The sequence below is a fragment of the Xiphias gladius genome, chromosome 8, assembly GCF_016859285.1.
Source record: "Xiphias gladius isolate SHS-SW01 ecotype Sanya breed wild chromosome 8, ASM1685928v1, whole genome shotgun sequence".
Lineage (NCBI taxonomy): Eukaryota > Metazoa > Chordata > Actinopteri > Istiophoriformes > Xiphiidae > Xiphias > Xiphias gladius.
The window spans coordinates 6961857-6979356 of NC_053407.1; the positions used below are offsets into that span (position 1 = coordinate 6961857).

Genomic DNA, 17500 nt, shown 5'->3' on the forward strand with positions numbered 1-17500 from the left:
TTTTGTGAGTTTTCAAGCATGCCTACTCCCTAAACAAAAACTTCCTTTTTCATTGCGAAGCATCGGAATATGTCCACATTTTCCCATTAAACATCATCAAGGTGTTGAGGATTTCCTGACCATATTTGAGGTGGCTGTGGTCGAAAGATTAGGGGGAGTACATGAAAGTATAAAACATGTAATTTCATGTTGCCAGTAGGTGGCAGTATGAGTATCTGAAAATTGGCATGTAAATTGTAAGTCGTGCTTACAGGCACGACTTCCTGTTTCATGGTGAAACATTGAAATTTGCCATGCCGCCACGGACTCTCTGTTCAACAAAAAATAAAAAGCTTAGCAATTTAGCATCTCAAAGGACTTTAGATCACACTTATGAAAATTGAAGTTGATCTGATCAATTCTCAAGGAGGAGTTTGTTAAAGTACAATGCCTGTAAATGGCAAAAACTGTGCCAAAAATGCACAGTAAATTCAAATAGCTGACAACCTGTTGGGTTTAGAGTATGGTTCTAGGAGTTTTTTTTGTAAGTCTTGGGATATTTCATGTGCCTACCAAATTTTGTACATGTAGTTGAAACGTACCGCGAGGGCTACTCCATTGAAATTTTAAAGGAGGCGAGCCGTTGTGCCATTTTGCAAGATACAGAAAACATGTAATTTTTCACTACATTTGGCATGTGCAAAGTTTTAGTGAGTTTCTGATCACCTTCAGCCCTTAAAAAATGGGATTCATTTTCCCTAATGATAATAATAATAATAATAATAATAAATTAATAAATATTAACAATAAACTGTCTCAATAGGGTCCTCGCAACAGTCCGTTTTTGGGCCCTAAAAAAAAAAACTAAAAAAAAACTAACTTTTGAAATCCCTGTTAAATAACTATGGTATCTAAAATGAAATAAAAACGACTCACATGTTTATAAATAGTTGAGGGAATGTTATGCGAAAAAGACTTACTTCACTTACATTGGGAAGGGATAGTTAAATGGCCAATATGAATAGAGGAATGATTACAGTTAACAAAACCTATTTCAGTGTTCATTACGGACAGACTTCAAGACAGACTTGAAAATTTGTGAATCTATCCTTCCTAAGGCAGACCCCAGCCACTCTGGATTGACAGAGAGATTTTGTTGTTATAGGTATTAAATGTTGTGAAGCCACATGTTAACAGTCAAGAGCAAAAATATGTTTCAGCTTTGTCTAGTTATTTTAATGTGGAGTGTGGCTTTTCTTTTCTTTTTTGTATCATGTTTTTGAACTGCTTCATTGCTATATGTAAAGAAAATGATTACATACTAGCAGCAGCTAACAAAGAGAAGTTCTCCAATTAAAAAGAAGGAAAAAACTTGTTCCAATATGAGCATCTGCCAAATCACACAGGCAAAAGTGCGTTCATGCATGTAAAGAGAAAGACCGCACCTGCACACACGAAGAAATCCCCCAAAACAAAGTTGCACACACACAAAAGCTCCATTGGGATATAGACAGCCACTACATGGCTATCCCTCTCTATATCTCTATTTTCCTGTGTGTCGTTCTCCCTCTTTCCACAGTAATCTTTCACTTCTTCATCTTCGCACTTCTTTGTAACCACTTCCTTTTCACCCAGCATCGGTCTTAATTTGCTTTTCCCAACACAGATTTTTTTTTAATTCATACATCCTCTCCTTGCCCTCATTCCCATTCCTTCTCTTTAATTTCCCTTGCTCCCCCCTTTGTTACTCCTCCTGTCTTTCTTCATCTCTTCATCTCTTTGGGATGAAGACAAAATCAGCGCTGATTTGAGAACACTAAATCTTTCTTTTTTCGTCCCTTTATTCTCTCTATATCTTTGTTTCTCATGTTGTTACCTCTGTGCATTATTCTCCTTTCCTCTGTGTTTTTCCATCCTCCTTGATCCCTCCATCATTTGCTTCCTTCTATCTCTGACTCCCTGCATGATGCCAGAGCAAGCTTGGCATGCTGCACCACTGTTGATCAGGGGCTACTAATTGTTGGCAGATGTTTTTTGGCAGCCATGCCAATGCCGTCTTGCCTCCTTCCTCCTCAGCTCTCCTCTGCCTCTTAAAGTATAAGCTTCCTGAAACCTACTTTCAGGTAAATACAACTTTTCTTTTTCTAAACCAACATTTGACATGGAACACTGCTACTTAAGGAGTCATCTGCACCAGCTTTTTCATGACCTTAAACTTAGCTGACTTACAAAGTAAGTGTTAATTGAATGGAGATTTATGCAACGCTAAATTAAAAAGCATGGCACCACACACACATATATATATATATACATGGCTCGTGTGATATGTTTAGTTAAGGACGGTAAATTTAGAAAACAATAGAATATATATATATATATAATTTTTTATTCAATATTTACTAAATCCCAGGAACATTTACATCAGAGGCCTGATGTGACTCTTGCTCTACTGATGAAATTAGCACTGCTAAAATTTACATTTTACTGAATTTATCAAACAACAGATAAACACAGGGTAAGTTTGGCGTTTATAATGGGAAAATTAACGGGGAACAGGGGACATCAGAAATAGAGACCTGTCCCTAATATAAGCCTACAGACCAGACACTGACACTGAGGTAAATAAAGAGAATCTAAGTTTAAATTAAGTTTCAATTCAAAGTCAATGGGTACCATCCCTAAAGATGGTAATGACTTGCTGGTCTTTCTAAATAGAGGCCTTTCTAGATTTCTCTTGATGTTTTTGCAGGTTTTTTCCACAAATGTTTTCCATTTGTCCAAGACTTTTCCAAGATATTCCAGATTTTTTACACCAAATTTAAAGTTGAAAGCCATGTAAAATTTTTGAAAGTCATCACACTAGTAGGAGCAAAAGTTGTTAAAATCCTTATATTAAACCCACTAACAACTCTAAAATCTTTGGAGTGACATAATGCATTCATCGCCAGCATTTGTTTGGAGGAACAGAACAGAAAGTCTGAAATATGATTTCAAGAGAGAGAGATCAAGATTTGTATACAGTACTGTATATTAGTAGGTAAGTCATGCAAAATGTAAGTGTCAGACTACGCCATGCAGTTAGACGTGATGTTCTTTCTCATGCAGAGTAACAGAAAGGCACCCCTGAGAAGAAAGCAGAAGAAAGGTCCAAACAGAGAAACAGTGATCTAATAGGTCTGCAGAGACTAGTATGTTTATCCTATTTGGTATGGCCGTCTACCTGTCTTATCTTTGTTCTATAGTTTGTTTTATTGTTTTCTCATACATATTCCATATGTTCCCTCATTCCTCCCTAATTATCTACTTCATTTGTAAATCTGTTTCATCCATCGCTTCCCTCTATCGTAATTTCACCACTCCCATTTTCCTTTCCACTTTCTTTGCTATATGCTATATTTGATCTTCCCTATTCCTTCCCTATCCATTCCCCTTCTCTTTATCCTTCCTCCCTTCTCATTTATTTCTCCTTCTCTCTCTCTCCCAATTCTTCACCTCCCTGTTGCAGAGTGACCTAATGACTTGGCAGCTGTTGGCCTCTGTTTGCAGCTTTCTGCCATTTCAGAGATGGACTGAGAATATTGCTCTGAAACAGGAGTCTAAACCAGCCACTGAAGGACACCGTACAACACTGGAGATAATACTGGAAACAGGCACACAAATTAGTATACAGCAATGGTAACACACCCACAAAGACAAATACTGTACACACACATACAATGAGAGGGGTGCTAATGCCAGGATTACCATCTGATTCCCATCAGCTTCCCATCTTTCTCGCACACTCTCTCTGAGAATGTATTAATTTCAGTTTTTTAATCATTACTCAGTTGTGGTTTAAGAAAAGCCCAGTGGCCAACCCTATAATATTCTCCACTTCTCCACTAACATCATGACATATGACTGGCAGGGATGCATGAGGAGCATGTAGTACTTGTAAGAAGGAATTGGTTGGATAAACGATTAGGGGGGATGAGGAGGATGGAGATATATGATTATGATGTATTAACTCCCCTAGGGTTGGGGCCCTGATAAACTTATATCTTCCATGTAACTGACTGCCCCCCACTGTGCCATACACACAAATGGAGAGTGTTAGATGGTGCTGCAGATGGTTAAAATATTCTAAGAATCTCTTTTTTCAGAAGTTTTGAGGCTATCTTATTATTGTGTTGTTTTTAATGAGTTTCAATGACGTTAGTGATATTAATTCAGAAAAACCCAATCTGCAGGTTTATTGAGTGTGAACTATGCTCATGTTCAGTTTCATAACAGTTCCATGTCACAGAGTAATTACTGTAAATCATCTATAAAAAAAAATGTAATGTAAGCCAAAGCCCCTATCAGTTGGATTTTAAATTTCTGACTATGGTGACACCCAGTGGTAGAATCAAAAAAACAGCAATGCACACTGATCCCCCCCTCCAATCAAAGGGTCTGACCCCGGAACCCTGAGAAGAAAGGGCTGAAAACTCACATATACAGCAGCAATAATCACTGTAATTGTTACTGGGATTTTTCTACAAATAAAAACTCTATGTCATCAGAATTAATGATGTTAATGACTAATTTCCCTCTCAATTAAACAGAAATGTAAATTTCGACTAGTCAGATAGTCTAAAAGAAAGTAAACACTCAGAAAACAGTCAAAATTGCCATGTTGAGCTGCAATACCTTTTCAGACCAAGTGGGACAGCATCTGCAGGTAAACATTGTCATATTGTTTTACCGAATATGGCTAACGTTGGCGGTGCTAACACCAGCAGCCTTCTTTCCTTGCAGGTTTACCTCCACATGCCTGTGCTGAAGGTGATTACGTATTGATCTGATCAAGTGGTTATATGCCAGTTTATTCTGCAGCCTAGTGGCTACATACAACCTTATTTTCATTTTCTAGATGAAAATACTGCCAAACATGCCGGTTTTACTAGATGTCATCTGTTCCATTTTCCACTTTGCTTGTTTACAACATCCAGGTATTAGCATGGGGAGGGGGGCTGGCATCTGCTAGGATTGCAGCACTGGCTAGTGGAAGGTGGCTGTGTAACATCTTAGATGCAACAGTTAATCACCATTGTACAATAATAAAATTAAAAATTATTAATAATTAGATTAGATCAGCAACGTTAAATAATTTAGTTGACTAATTGCCACATCCTTAATCAGAATACTTGCAGATTCCAGACATAGTGGTTTTAACTAATTTAAATGCTCATAGTTGAGTTGATTGAATGAACACACTTTTAGACATAACAACAACTACATCAGATGTACACCGATCAGGCACAACACTAAAACCGGTGACTGGTACTAAAATTGTTGCTGATTGGTGTACTTACACACTGAATGACAATGTTAATATAACATTTTGTCAAACATACATGCACAAAGTGTTTGGGATCAAACTTCTGGGTTGCACTGTATGTGCCATCATTTGAGGAACAGGTCGACATTTTGGGAAATACATGCATTTGTTTTCTTTCAGAGGGTTAGGTGAGAAGATTGTTACCACTCTCATGTCCGTGTGTTATGACAGCCAGGAATGGATTAGCTTAGTTTATCATAAAGACTGGAAGCAGTGGAAACACCTAGCCCAGCTCTGTCCAAAGTTCAGAAATACAACTACCAACATTTCTAACAGTGGGTTCACCCTTACAGTTACAAAGTAGTTGGCAGTATCTGGCCTCTCATAAATCTGTAGTTCTGGGGTAGTTTTAGGCACATCATTTGCATCCTCTGCTATGACTGGACAGTTGTTTTCTGATGGATCCACCACAGCAAGACACATGAACAATGTCGATGAATTGTTTCCACACATCATTCTTCTTTTTTCATGTCCCCATAACTTGTTAAAGACCCTTTGGGAAGCCGGATGCCTTGACATTTAGCTTTTCCTCCGTTTTGTTGAGTGTAGTAGTAAACAACTGTGGAATCAAGATGACTACCAACTGGCTCTAGCTTGGTTCTTGCTCGCACTGCGTTAGAGGATATTTACATAAAGTTGAGCCTTTTTCAAATTTCCCCTGTAGTGCGGCTGAGCATTTTTTGAGTCTGTCGAGCTCAGTGGTGGGCGCAGGGCTCGAAAGCCAGGTTTCATTCACAATGAATAGCAGCTGTCGCTGTCCCAGCTTTTTGGATCCTGTGTGTGTGAACGGTCCGTAAGGCTGGCAAATTAACATGTTTTGTTTGTTTTGTCCATAGAGGTATCACAGGGGATTATATGCCTATACTTAGCTGGACACAAAGAAGATAAAATGTGGTAATAAGTGAGCTTTAGAGGCGCTGGCATCCAGATTTTGTTATCTTTGGTCAGAGCCAGGCGAGTAGTTTCCCCTGTTTCCAGTCTTTGTGCTAAGCTAAGATAACTGGATACTGGCTGTAGCTTCATATTTACTATACAGATATGAGAGTAGTATTAATCTTCCCATATTACTCTTGGAAAGAAGACAAGTGTATTTCCTAAAATGTCAAACTATTTACTTCAAACCAAATCAGGGGTATATTCAGAAATTCAGAACAGTTCAATTATCCACCAAACTGGAGCCCAGCAGAAAACAGATTTATACGTGTAATATTCAAAGCACTTGTCACCACATTTAATATACACTATAGAGTTGCAAAGCACGAGGAGTTATTTCGGGTACCCTTGGTTCCAGAGGTAAAAGTCCCATTGATTTTTCCCCATAGACAATGTTACACGATTGACAGTTGGCACACTTCTATGGTTTGAATCAGTAAGAAACTCAGTAGGAAAGCTGGTTACATCAACAGTACACAAGATTTACAAGTGTGTTGGAAAATATCTGCTTCTTTGATGAAAAGTAGAGGGTACAAGCCTATGTACATAAGAACTGTGAAGTAAAAATTAAGTACGCTTCCGAAGGTGCATTTCAGCAAAAAACAACAAATAACCAAGCTTAAAATTCTGTTATTAGCACCACTAACAATGCCTCTGACTGGCTTCTTCTCTATAGCAACAGTGACTGAGTGACTCGTGGGTATAAATGATGAACAAAACATGATTTCTTAGACAAAGTTTAAATAATTAACTGTTGTCAATAACATAAACCTGGAGGACAGTCTTGTGTTTCTATGTTAAGGATATAATTTAAAGAAAAATTTAAATAGGGAAAAACACTTGTGGAACCAGCAGCTCCTCCCACTTCACAACTTTTTGGCTGCGGAACTCTAGCAGGTAAAGTTATATCATATTGTTACTTACCACCCACCAGTAGTAGACATCAGAGGGCAGCTGGATGTTGTCTCTGGTCCACACAGGTGAGATATCTGGGTCGTAGTTCTCATCGAACCAATCAGAAACGCCAGGGTCTCCAACACAGCGCGGGCAGGCACATGTCTTCTGCTGCGAGGTGTCAGAGGATGACAGGCGGTGTGCGCCCACGTAGCTGGGCACTAGCTTCACTCGCCTCGACTCTTCCCATCCAGGTGGCTCCAGATAGTTGAAGGTGACGCCCCCGCGGAGTGAGACGGAGAAGAAGAGTGAAGTGAGAAAGACGAGAACCAGCGACCCAAGGAGAACCCAGATTCTGCGGGAACATCTCACCCTGCTTCCTTTCTCCGCTCCGCCTCCTCCAACGGTACTACCTCCACCTGCTATTGTCCCAGCAACCCCTCCACTCAGCCAGGGCCTGAGCTCAGAGAGTCTGGGAGCTCCCCTGGATGTACCCCCGCCCCAGGACCCCCAGCCCCAGCGCCTGTCCCGGTGGAGGGTGGAGGACGGGATGCGGCCCCCCCATGGCCATGCTCCCGGCCCTGGGCCTGCCACTGTCCCCAGCCCACCACCTCCTCCGCCTCTGTGCAGAAACCACCAAGGCCTGGTCAGCGTGATTGGGACGACCTCCTTACTAAGACTCTGAACTACACGGACACCCACTATATCAGACTAGTGGAACACGCTCCCACCACTGATGGAAGACAATGTGTCAGAGTCAATTTGTCTCCCAGTCAAGCTGTGCACAATGCTCCAACGCTTTCTCTCACTGGATTTTCTTCCTCCTTCTCCTCCACAGCTGTGTGCTCGCCCACACACACTAATGTCTTGACACACACACCCAGAAGTCACAGCTAAATCACACACAGATGTAGCCTAACTGCTTTGGAAGTCCTTTGCCTCAATGTGAGGTGATCTCTCCTTCAGCTTCAAGCACAGTCTCAGCTTTTTTCACCTTTATATCATTTGTTCATTCCCTCCTTTTTTACTTTCTAACTTTCCCTCCTCTGGCTCTCACTTACTTTTTGTCCACCTCTTTTCCCTCTCTTCCCTCTTTTCCCTTTTCAATAACTGCAGTGTCCATCCTCAGGTATATCCAGTGGATGGATGCAGCAGGCCCTGCTTGCTTTCTCTGCCATCTGTGTGAATGGTAAGCTTGGCTCCACTGCTCTGCTTTCTCTCTTTCCTGTCTCTCTCGTTGCACTGAAGCTATGTAGCCAAAGAAAGCTGGCAGACTAGTTGAGAGCAGCGGAGAGAGGGAGGGAAAAAAGGAGGAGAAGGAGGAGGACCAGTACAAGGGAAGAGGATTGGCCTGAAGGGTGTTCCATCATGTCTCCAGCCATCCTTGACAAAAAAATACCTCTCTTCCCCTCCCTTTTGCTTTTGGTTTCTTTCTTTGCTTGTTACCTCTGTTATCTGCCGTTTTCTCAGTATTCTTGTTTTTTTGCTTTTTTCTCAAGGTTCACCTCACCAAGTCTTTCTCCATCTCACGGTTTCTCCTCTTTCACGCTTTCAGTCCACTGTGTCTGCCTGTTTCAATGAATCTGTGAGCTATTTGGCGTGTCAAGTTTAAAGCACTCTTCTGTTGCTGTTCCTCTTTACACTTTCTCAAACGCAATGACTTAAAAGTTGTGATGAAAAGCTTCAGTTCTTTGTGGTGAATGATGAAATCTTAATAGAAAAACACACTAAGACAGTACCAGAAGATTTCAGGACACTCTTTCAAAGAAAGCATTTAGCATTTCTCGCTAAAGCCTTCTTAATGTGAGCGCTGTAGTTGAGGGGTTCTGACTGATTTGTTATCCACAATTCAGAAAAAAGTCCAACAACTAATCAACAAGTCCTTTCACTGTTCAGCTATGTCCCCAAAGAGATAAAAAAAACAAAAACAAAAAAAAAACAAAGATAAAAGTAAAAATAAGTTTGGGAAATTACTCAAAGCATCACAAGCGGAATGGTTGATATTCTTCTGATGGAGAGATTGTTATGAAGATGGTTCATCCGAGGCTGCACCAAGGAAGGTTGAAAGTGGTGGATGGAGTGATGTACAGAGGGTGCGATGGAAAAAAAGACAAAACCAATCAGCCGCAAATCTCATCTTCTCTCCAGCTGGCTTTGATAGGACGATGGGAGGATGGTTGGGGCAACATCTGTCCTGCTACTGAGAGTGTGTGTATGTTTGTGTGTGTCTGTATGTATGTATGTGCACGTCTTTATGCCTGTGATGTAATGTGTGTAAGTGGAGTTAAGCTAGGGATGCGCACCCTCTGCCTGTTGCACTAATTTAATTGTGTTCTACAGCTGTGCCTGTGTGTGTGTGTGTTTGTGAACGACCTATTGGCTGGCGGCGTAACTTTCATGGGGCTGGTGAGCTGAGGTGACTGCTGCTTATCTCTAATCTGCTAAACTGTAATCTGAGGGTAGGACACCTGCACTGCCCACTTTATGCCAGCTGTCTGCCTTTCCCATGTTCATCTGATGCCCTATAAACACCTGCTTAAGTCACCTGCACACACACAGATCCAAGTTATAGTGCTATTTGTCGATAGTGCTATTAAATGCCCGTGTCTGTGTTTTTGTATTCTTCAGGAATTTCTGACTGCCTTGTCTGGCCTGCAGTCTGGCTTCCTGTTCCATAGACAACCTGAAGAGAAAAGAGAGAAAGAGATAAAAGACAGATTGTCATTTATTGCCATTAGCCTCATTGACCACTTTAATCCTCTCCTTTTCCACTTTGATCCTCTTCCCTTCTTTTTAATTCGTTTCCTCTCCTCTTCTCTCAGTCTAACCCAGCTCAACACCAAGTTTCTCTTTTCCTGCTTTTATTTGTCTCAAGCAGCTTTTTTCTTTCTGCTCTTTCAATTACATCAGTTCTCTTTACATATTTCCCATTTTTTCATCCTTGCTCCTCTTGCTCAGTTTGTCTTTCAGACTGTCCATCATGAGGGACAGAGGCAAACATGGAATAAACTTTTGCTCTGCCCTGTTGTGTATCTGTTGATTGTTACTGAATAATTTTCAAAATGTCACTATGCTGTATTGGAAATGCTGAAGTAGTGTAACAGGATACAGATTGAGGAGAGTCGAACAGAATACTAAACAGAGGAACAGACCTCCCACACAAACTCCTTTCAGTTTTGGTATCCACTGTGTTATTGCTACTGTAACGGATGATGCATCTGTGAGAGCTATTTACTAATCCCTCTGCAAAATGCTGTCAAGGTGCTTAATTTTGCGTCAAATGTTTCAATTTACAGTTTAGAGCGGTTAGAGACAAAAATGTAAGTGAGTCTTTCTTATATGTCGGGCTGTTTTGACACGTTTGCACATATCTGGAGAGTAAAAAAGAAAAAGCACACTACAAAGTGTTTTCGGCTGCTGAATTTATAATATTGGTTGAAGAAAAAACATTTTTGGAACTAAAAGTGTGTATTCATCCCACAAGAGGAAGGCTGGGGGTAATGAAATATGAGTTAAATAGTCTAATATTGAATAATTATTAATCAATTATAATTAATTAATAATTCATTAATTATTAATATAATTATTGAATAAGATGTATGAAAAATCAAGATTCGATTTTTGGTGAAACTTTTAAAGTCCTTCACTAGATTTAACAGATAAATATAATCTAACAGAACTAATTAACAAGTATTAATCAGGGTCTGCACTTTGTTGGTTCAGATCAGATTTCTATCTAATAGGAAGTCTTCAGTAACAACTGGGGATGAGATGTCTGACACTGCTGCTTTGGACTTGGAGTGCCACAAGTGTCTGTTCTTTGACCTATTTTATTTTTTATCTATATGTTTCCATTGATCTTTTTAATTCATCGTTTTCGGATATCTTATCATTTTTAAGCAGATGATAATCAGGACACTCTAAAATATGAGGAGCTCAGTAATTTAACCAACCTAAATGACTCCCTGAAAGCCATGAGATGCTGGATGTCTCAAAATTTTCTGAAATTAAGTGACGATAAAACAGAGGTCCTCATGCCTGCATCAAACCCTGGGACCTTTGACCATATACATCAAACACAGTGAAAATTTAGATTTCACTTTTGATTCTGGATTCTTCTTTCCATACACATTACGAAGCTTGTGCAATCATGCTTTTTACAGTTAAGGAATATCTAATCTAATCTAATCTAGGAATATCTTCAGTACATATAATGAATGTACTGAAAAACTAATTCATACTTGTGTCTTCACACCTTGATATTTGTAATACTTTTTACCTTTTCTTTGTCTTATTCAATACTTAAATCATTTTTTTTTATTGGTTTTAGTGTTGTGATTGGAGAAAACAAGCAATTTGATGAAATCATCTTGGACTTTAGGAAATTTGGATGGACATTTTTACACTATTTTCTAATATTTAATAGACTACACAATTAGTCAGTAAAATAACAAAATAATATAATCAGCAGATTAAATGATACTGAAAATAACTTAGATGCAGCCCTACTTTTACAATAGTCTCATTATCTCCCCCCTTTCTGCATTTTAACAGTGCAAAATCTTGGTGCAGTCCTATAGTAAATAAGGAGAAATTAATTAACCTGAAAAAGGGGCCACAAATCCTTATTGTCAAATCCATTGTAGGGTTGTTATGGCAACAAAAACCACAGTGTCACCAACCTTGACCCATCTAATCAATGCTAGAGAACTGAAACAGACTTTTCTTTCTTCCAGTTGACATATTTCTTTCTTTTTATGTTCTGTTTCTATATTTGCTGTGTACATCAAATGACAAATCCATGACACAGAGTTACACAAATGTACACCTGGAACCACAGCCCCAACTGTCCACGTGGTTTTTCATAATTTTACCTTTGTCACTGGAAGTCCTCTGGCTGTAAGTGCAGTGACAAACAACAGCCAGTTGCACACAAACACGTGCAAATTTACACAGAGCTTGTCATGTTCCTACTGCTGTATTCCAATTCCTAATGCACTGCAGATCTACATTTGGATTTATGAACTTAAACTGGTTGGTTTTGAGACCAGTTGCACTTGAGGGAAACTGTTTATTTTTCAGATTCTAAATATTGGCTTGTTAGCATACCTTCTATTTGTCACTGAAGCCAAGCCAATAACAGAAACAATTACAGATACAATTAATTTGAGCATGAAGCTCGCCTCTGCCCCTTTGGTTTATTAGAAAATGCTCCCATTGTAACTTACAGCATTCTTTATTGTGTTCATTATTCATTTTTTGAAAAAGCAGAAGACAACTGCCGATAATTGCTGACTATAGCACCTGGTAATGGAAAAAGCTCTCAGTATTTTCCACTGTATCTCCCACTGTTATACATAATGTCCTTTAGAGTCCACATAGCTGCCATTAAATATTCTGTTAAATGATTCATCTTATTAGGTTTTCACTAACCAAATGCCTATTTGTGCACAGCAATCACGGCTCATTGCTATGCAAAAGAACATAGTTAATCTATAATAAATATAATAAATACAATTTTTCATCATACACATCACCTGTCTAGGTCTTAATACATTTATACACCTTGGGAGCATCTTTCAGAATGTGAGCTCAACTTTTGTGTTTTGTATTTTGTCCTTTTTTTTTTTTTTTTTTACACTGCTCTGCCTTCTGAATGGTAACATTTTCCTTGCATTGATTTCAGTCCAACTTTAACAGGAACTTCCTTCGCTGTCTCCACTTTTTGCTTTAGGTATACCTATTGTCATATTCCTAGAAACTTGATGCCATCACATTTTTTAAAAGCTAGCAATTATCACCCAATACCCTCATTCCAGCCTTTTTTTTGTACCAACTGCTCTTAAAAGGACCAGTATGTAGGATTTAGCAGTGATGGTGCAGACTGCAACCTTCCCTATCCAACCTTGTAGGAGAACTTACAGTGGTTTTCAGGTAACTTAAAAACACACAAGGCCCTCTCTAGATCCAGTGTTTGGTTTGTCCATTCTGGGCTACTGTAGAAACATGGCTGTGCAACATGGTGGGTTCCGTGGAGGAGGAACTGCTCCCTATGTAGATATGAAGAGCTTATTCTAAGCTAACGAAAACACAATGACTCTTAGTTTCAGGTGATTATACACTAATGACAACATATGAATGTTATATTCCACTTCTGCCAATAGATCTCCCTAAATCCTACACACTGGTCTTTTAATGGGTGCTGGAAAATTTCAGTCTTTTCAGTCACCCTGCTTCCTGCTGAATATTCTGGTCTATGATGAGCTCAGTCTTCTCAGTCTCACCTCCTCTCTTTATTCTGTAAGTAAATGACTAAGTCAAGTGCAAATGTATACCAATGTAACAGCTTTCAGGCACTCATTGGTCCAAAGCCCTGGGCGCATACTCCACAGCGTATGTATGTGGTTGACAGTTGTCCTAGCTGCAGTTTTACTCTGCATGACGCGACCTGCTACAGACCAGTGAGTACTGCATTATTATTATTGAGTCTGAAAACCTGCCCTCAGAAACAGAAAGTTCTGCTTCGGGTCTGCCGTCCATGAAAAGACAATAAACAAATATAAATAGGATTATGCTATCCTAACTGTGAACATACTAACAATGACTTCAGAGAGGGATGCAGCATCCACAAATTGTTAATATATTAATGTAGAGTATTTCCTACACCATTTAAAGGATAAGTCTGTCCACATACTATATTTCTCTTAAAGTCAACAATCCCATGAAAAGTCCAGAACCAACATGAATTGATCCTCAGAGGTAGTGCCTGTGTTGCCAAAGCTTGATATACTGTAGATTATTTCTCTGTGCCATAGAGTTCCATTGTTGTCCAAGAAGACAAAGCATGTGTTCAGATCAACTTTATCCCTGAACTCTCATTCATTTGAATTAGGCCATTACAGCAGTGCAGTGGGGGTGCCGATGAAGGGGGCTCTGGCAAAAAAGTTGAACCAGGCCCAACTTTTGCTACAGAACAAAGCAACGTCATCTGGCAAAAGGCACTGCGTTGGACAACCAAATATGTAAAAATGCAAATTCCTGGTGGATTACTTTGTAATGTGGAAAGCGAGTTTCTACCGTGTGCCTTGTGATTGATGCAACAAAAGATAAAATCGTTGCTGCATTGATAACTTTATAAAATCCTGTTTCTGAGTATTATAATGGCTGTGTACTGTTTTGGTGTCTGAGAAGCCTTCAAATTCACAAATCTGTTACTCAGACCTGGACTTTCTACAGCCATTTTAAAAAAGGAAAATACATATTTATGAGTCATTGATAAAGATTTACATCTTCAGAGGGCATAAATGGGCTTGTGGTGGAGTGCTACAGACAGAGTAGGGAAATCAGAAAATTTTTATGGACTAATGCGTTTTGGTTGTTTCATTGGAAAATACAGAATATCAGCAGCACTATCATTTAAATTTGATCTTAATGTCGAATGCTATTATTACCTAATCCACTCTTCTCTCATTTCTACTTTGTTGAACTCTCTCCCCTGGATATCCAAAGGTATATGCCTCTAGAAATGTGGTATGTGAGGCTGTTAACCTAAAAATATTTCACAGGATTTTGCTGATGGTATTTGCTGAGCCAGACAGCAACCAACTGAGCTTTAGGTGACAAAATATGAACTGTTGATTCTTAGGGAATAAATCAGAGTGTGACTGATTGTGTATCTACAGTACGCTAAGTTAGCCCTGTGGTGGGGGCTAACCATATGAAGCAGTGAAATGTTGTTTTATTACTGGACAGGTGTTTCCCTGCCTTCCAGTCAGTACACTCTGGGAAAGGCTTCATTCTTTCATGACCCTAAACAAGTATAATCAGGTAAAGAAAGTTAAAGAATGATTGGTGTAGTATTAGCTAATAAAACTCCTCCACCACCTACTTTTTACACTCTCCTATTCTGCTACCATTTGTTTCTGATTATTTCCCAGCCTCTTCATTCACCCCTTCTCCGACCTCTGAGGTACATATACGCACACGCACCACCCAGGTGCAACTAAAACACTTCATAGCCACACTGGCCGTCGGAGCACCATTTTTTTTTCCAAAAAAGGTGTTCTATGGGGAATAAGTGAAACATGACCAAAAATGATGAATATCGCAAAAACTATAAAGGCTACAAGACTGAAACTTAGTGAACAGCTTCCCAATACGTTAGTGAATCACATACTCACAAATGGCAGTGATAGCGCCACTATGTGGTGAGAAATGAGCTTACATATTGCCAATTGTTTTGGCTAATATCTGTTGTCTATGGATTCAGTGTATGATGCTAAAGAGACTGATATAGGCCTATTTGCATCCTAAAATTCTTTCCACAATTTTAAAGTTATTGCTTGACTCTCTATCCTACATCCTTCAGCCAAGCTTCCCCATTCTTGGTACATGCCATTTTGGATTACCCCGAACACTGCCCATATGTTTTTATTTGAGATATCCCCTATAGTTTTTCCATGATTTGCTAAAAAACCTTTGTGGGTGTGGTCCAATCAATTCAACCTGATATAACTCTTAAATGCTTCATCCAATTGCAACCAAATTTGGCTCAAGTTTATAGACTGAGACATCGAGTAAGGCTCCCGAATTTCTTGCAGTTTTGCCACCCGGGGGCACTAAAGTAAAAATTGCTTTATACAAATTGTTACTACTACTAGAGTGGCTAGAAACATGGTTCCACTTTTAAAATGTCAAGCATCACTAGGCCATATATGCTTGTAAACAGCATCGATAATATCTCAAAAACTGTAAAGGCTACAGAAATGAAACTTGACAGACAGCTGGCCACTGTTGAAACCAGTGGCTGAAACTAAGATGCAAAAGCTCAGAGTCAAGCAATCCCGTCTTCTTCACCCTGCCTGCACTTATGCAAATCACATTCTCTCTTTTAGTTTTAAATGTTGCTGTGACCTGGCCTTTAGTCTCTAAGTTAGTCACCAAATGTATTACAAAATACAAACATATATTATACAATATTTTTGTATACCTCAGAGAAAAAGAAAATAGTTTGTGACACGTAAAGAATAATTACAACTTGGAGATGTTTGAGCTCCGGTAAGATCACACTTAACTTGCTGATGCTGATGGTTTTAAAGTTTTACAGTGTTGTGGGGATATTTCAAATAGAAGGTGTACAACTGATGACCTCTGAGTTTATTCACAGTCACAATCATTGCCTTCAAGAAGTCTCTTTCTTTTGTCTTAAAGAAAGCCACTTAAATAAACAACTTCCACAACAACATGGGTATTATGTCTGTGCTGTATTTGAGACAAACATCCTTGACTTTGATGGTACTCACCATCTTGAGACACAGAGACAACGCCACGACCAGCCTTGAGCGACACAGTAAAGGGAACAGTGAAAACATGAGATGAAATGTAGCAAGATGAGAAAATAATCCCAGACACAAAGAGCAGCCATTTTAAAAAGAAGATGATGTGTTATTTATCACCAAATTCAAGTGTCTCCATTTTAATAAACTGCAGGCAGAAAGCTTCGCTCTGCAGCTGGGCAGTAGCCATGGAAACCCACTATCTGTAACCTATGGAAAGAGATTATTCTTGCATTCCTGCCTTCAGTTAATTGTGTCATACAGCCACTCTGATTACACAAAATTGCTGTAAAAATCTAGTTGCTAAAATTTAATTGGCATAAAAATTATACAATTTCACAATGCGTGTCCTTCCTACTTGTCTATCCCTATGTCCTCATCAAGGGTTTTGTAAATAAAATATTTTCATTTAAAAACAATGATTTATTCTGACTTCATCATACTGTTTCCAAGCCAACATGGCAACATTCTTCAGTGTTTTTACTTACGATAGGTGAAATGACCCATCTGAATTCTATTCCATAATTTTCTGAGGAGTGGCTGATCATACCTGCTGCAAGGAAGATGTCTTTGAAGATTCTCAGTCATTCAGGTCATAGTATTTCTAAATGCTATACCAAGGCAACTGGACTTGCTTGAGGTTCTTGAGGATGTCTCACTTCTAATCTGAAAGCCTTCTTCAGTTCAAACAGACTGGTGGGGAATCCCAGCTATCTAACCTCTTGTGGGGTTGTTTACACTTTGAAAGTTGTTGCGGTCTTTTTGAGCTCATTGAGTTTGGATCACTGTCATAAAAATCTATCTTACAATAATCACCTGAAAGCTCATAATTGTGACACAATGCACAATGTGCAATGTTTAAGAATAAAGGAAATCTTACATGTTGATTTTGACTGAAGCTGTAATATTATTTTAAGATTTCTGTGCTGTCAACCACATTCAACTAAAACCTATCTAGCACTGAGGCTGCTACTATTAATATAAAGGGAGAGATATG

The 17500-nt window shown here is 39.1% G+C and overlaps 1 protein-coding gene across 1 annotated transcript in view; it reads right to left on the reverse strand.

Moving 5' to 3' along the window:
- st3gal2 (ST3 beta-galactoside alpha-2,3-sialyltransferase 2) overlaps positions 1 to 7739 on the reverse strand; it is a 19630-nt gene extending 11891 nt beyond the window's left edge. The window contains exons 1-3 of the mRNA XM_040132209.1: positions 7723 to 7739; positions 7199 to 7691; positions 4706 to 4779 (exon numbers count right to left, since the gene is read on the reverse strand). Of these exons, the coding sequence (XP_039988143.1) occupies positions 4706 to 4779; positions 7199 to 7691; positions 7723 to 7739 (584 nt within the window). The remainder of the gene's footprint in view (positions 1 to 4705; positions 4780 to 7198; positions 7692 to 7722) is intronic.
- Positions 7740 to 17500: the final 9761 nt, after the last annotated feature.